General features: G+C 40.7%; 1 protein-coding gene across 1 annotated transcript in view; it reads left to right on the plus strand.

Moving 5' to 3' along the window:
* Nucleotides 1-7,148, plus strand: part of alkbh8 (alkB homolog 8, tRNA methyltransferase) — a 61,091-nt gene extending 53,943 nt beyond the window's left edge. The window contains exons 10-11 of the mRNA XM_072577480.1: nucleotides 1,966-2,115; nucleotides 6,505-7,148. Coding sequence (XP_072433581.1) covers nucleotides 1,966-2,115; nucleotides 6,505-7,032 — 678 coding nt within the window. The 3' untranslated portion in view covers nucleotides 7,033-7,148. The remainder of the gene's footprint in view (nucleotides 1-1,965; nucleotides 2,116-6,504) is intronic.
* Nucleotides 7,149-14,262: the final 7,114 nt, after the last annotated feature.

The raw sequence follows: 14,262 nt of genomic DNA on the forward strand, positions 1-14,262 counted from the left end.
TAGGGATAGTTAACACGTCTTTGTGCGTGAGAAATCATGTCTCACAAACTTGATTGAGTTTTTTGAAGAAGTAACAAAGAAGATTGAGGAGGGCAGAGCGGTAGATGTGATCTATATGGACTTCAGTAAGACATTGGACAAGGTTCTCCATGAGAGACTGATTAGCAAGGTTAGATCTCATGGAATACAGGGAGAACTAGCCATTTGGATACCGAACTGGCTCAAAGGTAGAAGGTGGTGGTGGAGGGTTGTTTTTCAGACTGGAGGCCTGTGACCAGTGGAGTGCCACAAGGATCGGTGCTGGGTCCTCTACTTTTTGTCATTTACATAAATAATTTGGATGCCAGTATAAGAGGTACAGTTAGTAAGTTTGCAGATGAGTCCAAAATGGGAGGTGTAGTGGACAGCGAAGTGGGTTACCTCAGATTACCACAGGATCTGGACCTGATGGGCCAATGGGCTGAGAAGTGGCAGATGGAGTTTAATTCAGATAAATGGAGGTGCTGCATTTTGGGAAAGCAAATCTTAGCAGGACTTATACACTTGATGGTAAGGTCCTAGGGAGTGTTGCTGAACAAAGAGACCTTGGAGTGCAGGTTCATAGCTCCTTGAAAGTGGAGTCACAGGTAGATAGGATAGTGAAGAAGGCATTTGGTATGCTTTCCTTTTATTGGTCAGAGAATTGAGTACAGGAGTTGGGGGGTCATGTTGCGCTGTATAGGACATTGGTTAGGCTACTGTTGGAGTATTGCATGCAAGTCTGTTCTCCTTCCTGTCGGAAAGCTGTTGTGAAACTTGAAAGGGTTCAGAAAAGATTTGCAAGGATGTTGCCAGGGTTGGAAGATCTGAGCTACAGGAAGAGGCTGAACAGGCTGTGCTGTTTTCCCTGGAGTGTCGAAGGCTGAGGGGTGACCTTATAGAGGTTTGCAAAATTATGAGGGGCATGGATAGGATAAATCGGCAAAGTCTTTTCCCTGGGGTGGGGGAGTCCAGAACTAGAGGGCATAGGTTTAGGGTGAGAGGGGAAAGACAGAAGAGACCTACGGGGCAACGCTTTAACACAGAGGGTGGTACATGTATGGAATGTGCTGCCAGAGGATTTGGCGGAGGCTGGTACAATTGCAGTATTTAAGAGGCATTTGGATGGGTATATGAATAAGAAGGTTTAGAGGGATATGGGCCGGGTGCTGGCAGGCGGGACTGGATTGGGTTGGGATATCTGGTCGGCATGGACAGGTTGGACCGAAGGGTCTGTTTCCATGCTGTACATCTCTACGACTCTCTGACTCTATAAATGAGGAGAGATTGGACATGTGGGTAACAGAGATACCAAGAGTAGTCATGTTTGGATTTTGGAAAGTAGAATCATGCTGTGTGTGGTTGAGGGTTTGTTGGGTGGGATATTATGGAGGGGAGATCTCCAGCAGGGATGAGGTCAGTGGTCATCCTGAAAACTACAGCCTGACATCAGTACCCTTGTTTTTGCAAGTTTGCATATCTTAACATGAGAGGAAGAGAAAAACTTTTTTAAAATGTTGCATGAGATGAAATGGAATGAGAATTCAGGAAAGTCGTATGAGGTAATGGTGATGGAGAGAGAAGGAGAGGGTGTGCCTGCAACAGTGTATGATACTGTGATGATTTCAGGATGTGGTGGGGGCAGCTGTTTAAGGAGTATCGTATGTCTCCAAAATACCTGTTATCATAGGTGGGTTTGAACTTCAGTTGGAATCCATTGTAATCCTCAGCATAACTGGTAACAGCTGTGGAAAATAAGACATTTAAGTGTTTCTGGTTAGTCTCCTTTCATCAGAACTCAATACTTTGAGTGGGATGAAATGCACACTTGTATAGAAAATGAATAGCAGTTTTTCAAACTTGTAGTGAAGTATTAACAATGTGCTTGCAAAATTCATATTTTTAGAAAGTTCAGTTTCAGCAATTTCTTATGTTCTCATTTAACAGGTGGGTTGTGATCACAGCAAAAGTCTGGCTCATATTTGCAGAGAGAGAAATTTTGAGGTCTTCATCTGTGACGGCTTGCTTATGCCCATGCGCAGTGGTGTTTGTGATGCCTGTATATCTATAGCTGTTGTGCATCACTTTTCAACAGAGGTAAATTTAAACCTTTCTTTGGGAATTTATTCCGAATCCTAACCTATTCCATGTTTTCTTTCGTGTTGTCTCTGTGAACCAGCAAATGTTTGATATATAAATGTTCCACTTGAATTTGAAGTACAATAAGTTTTCACAGTAAGATTACTTGGCTGTGTAGCTACTATAATTGTGTGAAATTAGTCATGATGTAAAAATAACAATTACTGCTCAAGAATTTTATTTTTTATAACGGTAATTCCTAAAACTCTTGCAGAAATGTGTGCTGCTTACAACCTATCATTGTACAGTTTCTTTTCCATTTTTCCCTACTTAAATTTCAAAGTTCATCTCATATGGTGTGGAGGAGCTGGTGTTGGACTGGAGTGAACAAACTTAAAAATCACACAACAACAGATTATTGTCCAACAGGCTAATTTTTATAATAAATTGTGTGTCTTATGGGCCTGCTCCACAGCTACTTGATGAAGAAGCAGTACTCCGAAAGCTAGTGCTTCCAGATAAACCTCTTGGATTATAACCTGGTGTTGTGTGATTTTTTAACTTCACCTCATATGGAACTCTTAAGCTGCCCCAATGCTTCCTGAGATTGGAAGCTCTGTTTGCATTTGCAGTGTTCCATCCATTTCAAGGAGTTTAACGGATTGACTAACCAACAGAAAGCAGTGAGTTGAGATAAATGCGTCTTTGTCTGGTTGGCAAGCTGTAACTAGTGAAATGGCACAGGGTTCAGCCCTCAGGGCCCCAACAATTTACCATTTATGTTAGTGATTTGAATTCTGGGACAGAATATGCTATAGCTAAATTTGCAGATGATACTAAAAGCAGGTAAGAAAATAAGTTGTAATGAACGAATAAGAAACTTACAGATGAATACAGATAAGTTAAGTGAATGGGCCAAGATTTGGCAGACAGAGTTTAATGTGGATAATTGAGAGGTTATCCATTTTTGTTGGAAGAATAAAAAGGCAACTTACTATCTAAATGCAAAGAAACTTTAAAATGCTTTGGTGCAGAAGGTTCTGGGTGACCTCGTGTATGTGTCACAGCAAGCTAGTATGCAGGTCCAGCAGGTAATAAGGACAACAAATTTAACTTTGTCCTTATTACTAAAGGAATGGGGTATAAATTCAGGGAAGTGGAAATTGCAATTTTGCAAGGCATTGTTGATACTGCATCTGAAGTACAGCTTAGATCCCTTTGGTAGAGGAAAGATGTGATTGCCTTGGAAAAGGTTCACTAGATTAATGTCATGGATGAAAGGATTGTTTTGTGAGGTGAGATTGAGCAGTTCTGATCTGTACTCTCTTGAGTTTTTAGCAAGATGAGAGGAAATGTAATTGAGATATATAAGATGCTAAAGGGGACTGACAAAATTGTCATTGAGCAGATGTTTCCCTTCTGGGGTAATGCAGAACAAGAGGTCATAATATTAGGCTAAGGCATGACAGATGAAACTGAGATGAGGAGGAATTGCTTCTCTTCTCTCGAAAGGTTGTGAATCTGTGTGATTCACTACCCCAGAGTGATAGACGCCAAGACACTGAATAAATTTGTTGAAGCGATCAACAAATTTTTAATGAGTAATAGGTTAAATGATTATGGGGAGCTGGCAGGAATGTGGAGTTGAGGCCAAGATGAGATCAGCTATGATTGCATTCAATAGCAGTTCAGTCTCGAGGGGCTGAATTGCCTTCTCCTGTTGTTATTTCTTAAGGTATGTTCCAGTGGTTTTGCAGTCATCAGTTCTTTGACGCTGGTTTTGGTCATTGTTTTGGAAAGGACTTGCTAAATTTGTTTTTTTTTAAACTCTGCACAGAAGTGATATTAGTATGCCCCTATCTTGAAAACTAATCTCTTCAAATATATACGTACCTCACAACTGAAAGATTTGTATGACGAGATTTCATTTTTTATGATTTTATTGTAACAAATAATTTAAATCAATGTGGACTAAAATTACATAAGACAAGTAATGTATCAAACTACAGAAAGCTTTCTTCATTAACTACCATAGCACCAAGAGCCCCTTTATACATTAAACTATGCTTCCGGCAGATATAAGCCTGCAATTTCACATGACTCCTTGCTTTCAGCAAGGCTCCTTCTCTGGGGCAAATATTCAGTGTCTTTCAGAGGTTGTTTCACTCAGTCATCTGAGTATCCCCAAACCAGCTTCTAGCAGAACGGCATCTTCCAGTGACTCATTTCTCTTTCACTCTCAAAATCTCAGTTCTTTGAACAGTGAATGAGATCTCATTGGCATTCCGTTTGGTGGCTTCTCTGTTTTACAATGAATTTGTTGCTAATTCCCTTTCTCTCTGTGGGTCTCTGTGCTCAGAAAAGTTATCTGCTACCTCTTAGATCGCTTATGAAAACTGGCACTCGATTTTTCTGAAGGTTTTCTTGAGCTGTTTTCCCCCATGATAACCACATTCTCACTGACGATAACCACACACAATTAGCATGATCTCACCACTACCACACTCAGGACATTTATATCACTTTAAAGGGAATATTTTTAAATATTAATGTTTTATAAGATTCCTTATTCCTGTCTGCTCTTGGACTGTGGACTTCTTCTATCGGGAGAAAGTGAGTACTGCAGATGCTGGAGATCAGAGTCGAGAGTGTGGTGCTGGAAAAGCACAGCAGGTCAGGTAGCATCTGAGGAGCAGGAGAATCAACATTTTGGGCCAGATGAAGGGCTCTGGCCCTAAACTTTGATTCTCCTGCTCCTCTGATGCTGACTGATCTGTTGTGCTTTTCCAGCAACACACTCTTAAATGTGGACTTCTATTGATTGATCCATACTTATGCACAGAGTTCTTTCATGGTTTGCCATTGCCTTGTGCAGGATAATTCATGTTCTTGCTGTTTGTTGTCAGGCTAAATGAAAATAATTACAGTCTGATAGTCAATGTACTTGGACTCATTACAGATGTACCTTCCATGGATAGGAGGTCCTAGATGTGGGACTGGAACTCTCATTACTAACAGCTGTCAAACTTTTTTCTGATGAGTGACATTATGCAACTTGAATGGGGGATCTTCATGAAATGATGCTTATTTTGCAAAGTTTGTGAAGGTTTATAGCTCAGGTTGAGGTTTAGGGTGTAGGTTTGTGCGCTGAGCTGTAGGTTTGATATCCAGACGTTTCATTACCTGGCTAGGTAATATCATTAGTGGCGACCTCCAAGTGAAGCGAAGCTGTTGTCTCCTGCTTTCTATTTGTATGTTTGTCCTGGATGGGGTTCCTGGGGTTTGTGGTGATGTCATTTCCTGTTCGTTTTCTGAGGGGTTGATAGATGGTATCTAGATCTATGTGTTTGTTCATGGTGTTGCGTTTCGGAGTGCCAGGCTCTAGGAATTCTCTGGCATGTCTTAGCCTGTCCCAGGATAGATGTGTTGTCCCAGTCGAATTGGTGTGTTTTTTTCTCCGTGTGTAGGGCTACGAGGGAGAGAGGGTCTTTTTTTTTGTGGCTAGCTAGTGTTCATGTATCCTGGTGGCTAACTTCCTTCCTGTTTGTGGCAGTCCTTGCATGGAATTTTGTAGACGACGTTGGGTTATACTGGGTCTTTTAAGTTTGTTAGTTTTTGTTTGAGAGTATTGGTGGGTTTGTGTGCTACTAGGATTCCGAGGGGGCTTAGTAGCCTGGCTGTCATTTCTGAAACTTGTTGACAAACCACGACAAGCAGACCAAACACAACCAGAAACCCTAACCACCTTACCATACATCAAAAAAATTTCAGAAATAACAGCCAGGCTACTAAGACCCCTCAGAATCCTAGTAGCACACAAACCCATCAACACTCTCAAACAAAAACTAACAAACTTAAAAGACCCAGAACAACCCATGGACAAAACCAACGTCGTCTACAAAAGTCCATGCAAGGACTGCCACAAACACTACATAGGACAAATAGGAAGGAAGTTAGCCACAAAAAGACATGACCCCCTCTCCCTCATAGCCCTACACATGGAGGAAAAAAGCCACCATTTCGACTGGGACAGGCTAAGCAAAGACATGCCAGAGAATTCCTAGAGGCCGGGCACTCCAACTACAATATCATAAACAAACACACAGATGATATCTAGATCTATCAACCCCTCAGAAAACGAACAGGAAATGACATCACCACAAACCCCCAGAACCTCATCCAGGACAAACACATAAATAGAAAGCAGGAGACAACAGCTTCGCTTCACTTGGAGGTCACCACTAATGATGTTACCGAGCCAGGTAATGAAACATCTGGATATCAAACCTACAGCTCAGCGAGCAAACCTACACCCTATGCTTATTTTATTGTGAATTTGTAACTGCAGAATGTATAATGTCTTGCTGTGTTTTGTGTTAGATCTTGTTCATGTTTTTTTTATTGTAGGCTAGGCGGCTGACAGCCATCAAAGAGATTGTAAGACTTCTACGACCAGGAGGCAAGGGACTTATTTATGTTTGGGCTATGGAACAGGAACGTGACAATATAAAATCTAAATACCTCACAGAAAGAAAAAGAACAACCAAAACACAAGAAAAGTACACGACAATGCCAATAGTGAACGAAGATCAAGATGTGAATCAAGTCGATTTAGCTCATTTCAATCAGTTGAAAGATAATAGTAAAGACAAAATGAATGAAAAAGACAGTGCAAAGCTGCCTGTTCACATGAATAGAACCTCTTTTGAGTCACAAGATCTACTTGTTCCTTGGCATTTGAAGGCTGGAGTTAAAATGGATAGTGTCTCATCATTGCCCCCTCGTGGGACCAAAGACATTACAGTTTTCCATCGTTACTATCATGTTTTTTCTGCTGGTGAATTAGAAAACCTATGTCATAGTATACCTAATATGAGAATCATAAAGAGTTATTATGATCAAGGGAATTGGTGTGTGATAATTGAAAAATACTAAAATGTATGAAAAAGCTATTATGTACTTGTAATCCCACATTTAAATTTTATTTGTAAACTTGTTTGCACATGGAAATATAATAGCATCATGTATTTTAAAAAGCTTTGTAAATAAAAGGTGAAACATTTTGATGTCTAGATATTTGTCTTCATTCCATACCATAATTTCAGGTTGTCCAACAGAGAAAATTAGACTGGAAAAGTTTTGTTCAAGACCCATATCTCTTGTCCTCTTGTGTGAAAGACCCTAAACCTAGGCTCCCCAGCATCAATTAAGAACAATTCACAGAAAGTATGCATATCTGTAATATTCTTTCACTATGATATAACTTTAAATTGGAAATGGGGTATACAGGAGCTCATTGGTACTAATCAGTTATCAACTGGATACTTAATATAGTGGCATGTCATTGCATTATGGTATAATATCGGACATTTTATTATATAACTGTGATTAAGTTAGTTGCGTTTGAAAGTGAAACTAAAAGCTTTAAATCAGCATGTACTTGTATAGTGAACTGACTGTGCTAGTCATTGTAATATCCCTCTGAATTTGGCTCCAACTTCATGATTTGGTACAAGTATAGATTTAGGTCAAAATTCTGAAGTTGGAGTCTGTCATTTATAACATTGTGCTACTACTCAGCCCAAACTCCAGGCTTAGTATTTTCCTTCATAAGTACTTCCTTCACAAGCAACTTGAAATATTAGAACAAGTTTTGGAAAAACATGATACAATTGAGACTTCTGTAAATAGGGAAGAAGTCACAAACTGCAGGGATGCTGATAATGTGCAATTCCTCTTTTGTCACAGGAGAGGTGCTAGAGAACTGGAGGACGGCCAATGTGATAGGTACCATTATTCAAGAAGGGAGCAAGAGATAAACCAGAAAACTATAGGCCAGTCAGTCTAACTGCAGTGCTGAGGAAATTTATGGAAGCAATTTGGAGGAACAGAATTAATCTGCATTTAAGGGGGGGTTGGAGATTAATCAAGAACAGTCAGCATGGTTTTCTGACCAATAAGATTTGAATTTTTCAGAGGTGACCAAGTGTGTAGATGGAAACTATGATTTTAATGTAGTCTATTTGGAATTTAGCAAAGCTTTCAATAAAGTCCCAATTGAGAGACTGATTGTGAAGGTAAGAGCACCTAGATTCCAAAGAAATTTGGCAAGTTGGATCCAGGATTGGTTTAGAGTTAGGAAGCAGAGGGTGATTGTTGAGGGGAATGTTTGTTACTGGAAATCTGTGTCCAGTGGCATTCTGCAGGGGTCAGTGTTGTGGGCCTTACTGTCTGTGATATAAATAATTGATTTTGATTTGAATGTCGGTGGGTTCATTAGGTTCACATGATGAAATCGGTGCAGTGGTTATAGGATGATATAGATGGGCTGATCAGTGGCAAATAAAATTCATTCTGCATAAGTTTGAGGTGATGCACTTGGATATGATGAATGGTAGAACCCTGGGAAGTATCGAATATCAGGGGAGCTTGGTCTGTCCCTTAAGATAGTGGGACAGATAAGGTTGTTGAAAGGTCTGATGGGATAATGCCTTTTACTGGAGGCATGGGGTTTAAGAGCAGGGAACTTATGCTCAAACTATGTACAACATTAGGCCATGGCTGGAGTATTGTGTGCAGTTTGGAATCCACATTATATGAGGGATGTGATTGTATTGGAAATGGTATAGGGGACATATACTAAGATGTTGCCAGGGATGAAAAGCCTTCCTTACAAGGACAGACTGGATAAGCTTGGTTTATTTTCCTTGGAGCAGAGAAGACGGAGGGGAGTGGGGATATTTGATTCAGGTATGCAAAATTGTAAAAGACACAATATATGGGTTTGGAGGGATATGGGCTGGGTGCTGGCAGGTGGGACTAGATGGTGTTGGGATATCTAGTCGGCACGGACAGGTTGGATCAAAGGGTCTGTTTCCATGCTGTACATCTCTATGACTATTATAGGCCCTTCTGAGGATGGCAAATTTCCTCATGTCTTCTGTGAATTAACTACTGGCAACTTGGGTAGGATCATAATAGTTGCAAAATTCCAGTCACAACTTGATACAGAAGTAGCAGTTACCAATTAACTTTTCCATTCTTAATTGTGGTCTGGTGTTTGTAGGTGTGCCAGAAAATCTCTCTGTAAGACTATCTCTGCACACTACTTTCAAAGAGGGTACTCTCAATCTTCACTCCAACCCTGGCAAGACAACTGCCTCCAGCAGGTCTTCTATCGACAGCACAGAAAAAAAGGCTCTGCGCTCTCCATATCTCTACCGATGCTATCCAACAATTTGGTTTTTTTTGCTTCAGATTTCCAGACCCGGAGTTTTTTGTTTTCTTTTATTGTTTCCTGCGGAGTTTAGTTGTCAGGAGTACCGCAGGGTCCTAAGGTGCAATTCCCATCCGTGCCCCAGAAACGACTTATCTGGCCGTTTTAAAGTTTTGCTTTTTTAAAAAATTGGTATTTTTTAATTGAAAGAAAAAAAGAGATTTTTTAAAACTTCTTTAAACAAAATTACAAAGTAATGCAAACAAATATAAACACTAATATACAATTAAATATATATAAAATAAATAAAAACACAACAAAAGAGGGGAAAAAAGCTCAGCTAACTACTAATCTATCCTACTAACAACCAAAACATAAAATATCTTACTAGTGTGGGATATGGTGGATTAGTGTTACTTCTGCAATTCCATTTTACAAAGGAGGTGAACTCACACCAGTGGGTAATTGTTTTAGCCAAGAGCTGAGTCAACAAGAATGGAAACAATGTGGAGGAAATATATAATTGTTTTTGTATTAGCTAAAACTGTATGTCAGAAGGTAGACATTATGGGCAAGTAGATAAGATGTTGTGAGGGGATGAAGTTAAGCTAGATACGCCTGTACAAACAGTAGGTATAAACATGTGCTTCCCGCTTTTACAAAAACACAGGAACAAACCCCAATTAAAAGGGTCATAGGGATCAGAACGGCCTCGGGAAAGGCACAGATGAAGGGGGTAGATAATGATGAAGAAAGAATATGCCTAACAATGACCTATAGCAGGATAAGGTCAAACAGCTTTGTGAGACCAGAAATAAGCATTTTATCACAGACAAGGCCGGATAAGGCAAGAGGTAAACAGGGGTAATGGGGGCCGGTCTTAGGGAAGTGGACGATGTAAGCAGGGGAGGGAGCAGTGTAAAACAATAGACATCAAATCATATAAATGTTATGTATGAATTGAATTTAGTGTGTGTATGTCTTCTGCCTCTTAGACACGGGACATCACACCCACTTGCAAGTGTAAAATAAATGACACTATTGATTCAGATCTTGTCTCGGACTGAAATTATTGAAGTGAGTGGGCTTTGTTTCTCACAATTGGGGGCTGTCCGGGATTTTCTTCCATCACCGGGGGGAGTGGCTGGCCTTGGACACTGGGAAGACGCGTCCCGTTCCCCATTGAGGAGCGGTCTCGTGTCCTGGTTTGGTCTGCTCCCTTGGGCGACTGGTACGAATCCCACAAGAGAGACATCTGAATCAGACAGTGATAGGAGCTCGATAGACAATACGGCACAAAGGGGCCAGGCAACTCTGTGCACAGACCAAGGTAAGAAACCTGACTTTTAAGTATTGCCTTGGTGGCCGGGATTGAGTTTTAGTAGTTAATAAGGGACTAACGAAGGAACTCAATATGGGTTGTGCTGTGGGTAAGGAAAAAGCCTCCGGGAAAACAAAAGAAGGAAAAAGCAATGGAATTGGAGGCGGGGTCCCTTACAACATACCTCCAGAAAGTTCTTTGGGGAGGATGTTGTGGAATTGGCAAAATAATACTTGTACAGGGGAAAAAGATGATTAAATATTGTTGCTTCATATGGACTAAGGAATCCATTCTTCGTCCCGCCTCTTTTGGCCAAAATTCAGGTCGGACAAAGACTGGGTTTGTAAATATCTGAATTTATTTGTCAATGAGTGAGAGAATGAAGAGAGCTGTACAGCTGGTCGAAAGTTTAACCCTTTGTGATTTGGTTTGAATGCACATTTGTTTGTTGGTGATTGAATGTTTGCGTTTTATTCCCTGGAGCTTGAGTTCCGGGACTGTTTTGAATCTGATTTTTATTATGGAAACTTAACATGATTTCTTTTAAGGTTAAGGATTCTATAGAGATTATGAAAAAAAAAGAATGATAACTCCTGTTCTTCTTACAGGTCATGACTGCCTTACTATCAGTTTCTAACTAATCTCTTTTATCTTTACATGAAAGCGATTTATGGAGGACAGTTGAAGTTTCAGTTCAACATTAGATTGTAGTAAAAACAAGATCCTATGGTTAATATCTGTGACCTTGGATTCGGCCATTGTTCATGCATTGGAAGTTTTTTTTTTAAAAACTTGAATAGACAAATAATTTTAAGGCAGCTCTGATTATTTCACGACCTATAGTATTGTAATTGAGCAATGATTGGTCAGGACTACTTAAGAAAACTAATTTTGGATTTAAATTAAGGGACTAAAACTGGGTGATTACAGTGGATTTCAAAATTGAGAACTGTATGCATTTTACATTTTGAATATTGAATACTGAATAAATGAATGTAAATATATAAATATATTTACAAGTTTGGAACAGGCTTTAAAGTTAGTCAAGCATGAATTGATGAATTGGTGTCTGAAGTTATGGGGAGCTAGAAATATTGCAAAATTTCTTTAAAAAAAAAGAAAAAGGGGAAGAATGTAATGACTTATCCCCTTCGGGAGGTACCAATAGGGGACAAAGAGATTGGGTTTGTAAGTGTCCCCCTCAGCAGTGGGGAGGTCAGAACATTTAAAAAAAAAAGAAATGAAGGTCCTGGTTGAGGATCCGGTGGGGCTGTCTGAACAAATTGATCAATTTTTGGGGCCCAGTCTGTATACCTGGGCTGAGTTAATGTCTATTTTGAATATATTATTTACTGGGGAAGAAAGGGGACTTATATGGGGAGCAGCCATTAAAATATGGGACAGGGAACATCCGATTGGAGATGGGGATGCTGGACAGGGAGAGGTGAAGTTTCCCCTCAGAGACCCCAGTGGGAAAATCAAAATCCGGAGCACAGAGAAGAAATGAGGGAATTGAAAGACCTGATTCTAAAAGGAATAAAAGAGGCAGTTCCGAAGTCACAGAATTTGACTAAAGCCTTTGAAGTTAGACAGGAGAAAGATGAGACTCCCTCAGCTTTCTTGCAAAGATTAAGAGACTCAATGTGGAAATATTCTGGAATGAACCCTGAGAACCCAGTGGCACAGGGTCTTTTGAAAGTATATTTTTGTGACAAAGGAATGGCCAGACATACAGAGAAAGATATAGCAAATAGAAGGGTGGAGTGAAAAGCCATTAGATGAATTGTTAAGAGAGGCACAGAAAGTGTTTGTAAAGAGAGAGGATGAGAGACAGAAACAGAAGGTGAAAATGATGGTAGCTGCGGTTGATGAGGTAGTTAAAGAAAAGAGTGGAACCAATATTGAGCAACTGGAGCGGTGGGTGGCAGCATGTAGGACAGAGAGGAAGGGGGAAAGGGAGAGAGAGAGAGAGAGAGAGGACAAGGGGGAGTATTTGATAGAGGGTTCGAGCGACAGGGGCAGAGCTGGAGGTCTCCACAGGCAGGATGCTATTATTGCGGAAAGATAGGGCATTTTAAGCGGGAGTGTCCTGATGTACAAAGGGAAGAGAGGGCAATTCCGCTTATGAATTTTGATGAAGTATAGGGGTGTCAGGGGTTCCTGCCCCCGGGAACCCACCAGGAACCCTTGATAAACCTGAAGGTGGGACCCTATAGGGAAGAGGTAGTCTTCCTAGTAGATACGGGGGCAGCACGGTCATCGCTGAATTTTAAACCAAAGAAAGTAGGAATGTCAACACGGTCAATTACTGTTTCGGGGTTGAAAAGGGGAAGGATTTACTGTTCCAGTATTTGAACCTCTGATGATAGAAGGTCCTAAGGATAGGGTCACAGGGGAACTGTTGTATATCCCTGATATAGGAAGTAACTTATTAAGGAGAGATTTAATTATCCTCTTAGGACTGGGGATTGGAATTCAGGAAAAAGAATTAGTTGTACAAAAGGCAATGTTGGATGGATTGTTGGAGCCATGTATGTCTCCTTATAATACCCCAGTACTACCAGTGCGGAAATCCGATGGAAATTATCGATTGAGGCAGGATTTGAGAACATTAAATCGAACAGTACAGATCAGGCACCCAGGGTGCCAAACCCCTCTACGTTATTAAGTAAGATCCCTCATGACCACAAATGGTTTAGTGTGATAGATTTAAAGGATGCCTTTTGGGCTTGTCCCTTGGCAGAGGACAGTAGGAATTTGTTTGCCTTTGAGTGGGAAGACCCTAAGACAGGACAGAAACAGCAATACCGGTGTACTGTGCTTCCCCAGGGGTTTACGGAATCCCCGAATTTATTTGGACAGATGTTAGAACAAGTATCGGAGAAATTTAGCAGCCCCAAGGGGACTACCCTGTTGCAGTATGTAGACGACCTCTTAGTAACAGGAAAAAGAAGAGAAAGAGTAGTAGAAGCCACTAACAAATTATTGAATTTCCTGGGTCAGCAGGGACTGTGAGTATCTAAAAACAAACCACAATATGTGGAGCAAGAAGTGAAATACTTGGGACATTTAGTTAGTGAGGGAAAGCGAAAGATAAGCCCGGAACGGATAGAGGGAATAGTGGGAATGCCGCTGCCCAGCACTAAACGGGAGTTACACAAATGTTTGGGTCTCACGGGTTATTGCAGATTGTGGATTGATTCCTATGTGCAGAAGACTAAGAAATTATATCTCAAACTATTAGAGGGGGAATCAAAATGTCTAAGTTGGGATGATGAGGCAAAAGAGATCTGATCCATGCCCCCGTGTTAGCCTTACCTTCCCTAGATAAACCTTTCCACCTCTTTGCTACCGTGGATAAGGGAGTGGTTTTGGGAGTATTAACCCAGAGGTGGGGGAAGGGATTAGTACATGAAGAATTGATTAAACGGGTCTTGGAGTCCCTATTACTTCCCCGAGAAATAGCAGTAGTGCATGTAAATGGTCATCAGAAAGGAAACGAACTAGAAGTTAGGGGGAATAGATTAGCCGATGAGGTGGCTAAGGAAGCAGCCCTGAACCCACAAGAAGTGGTGATTCATTCCCTAATACCTACTGTTCCAGGTCCTCGGGAAGCTCCTATATTTAC

The sequence above is a fragment of the Chiloscyllium punctatum genome, chromosome 9 (assembly GCF_047496795.1).
Source record: "Chiloscyllium punctatum isolate Juve2018m chromosome 9, sChiPun1.3, whole genome shotgun sequence".
NCBI classification, from domain to species: domain Eukaryota; kingdom Metazoa; phylum Chordata; class Chondrichthyes; order Orectolobiformes; family Hemiscylliidae; genus Chiloscyllium; species Chiloscyllium punctatum.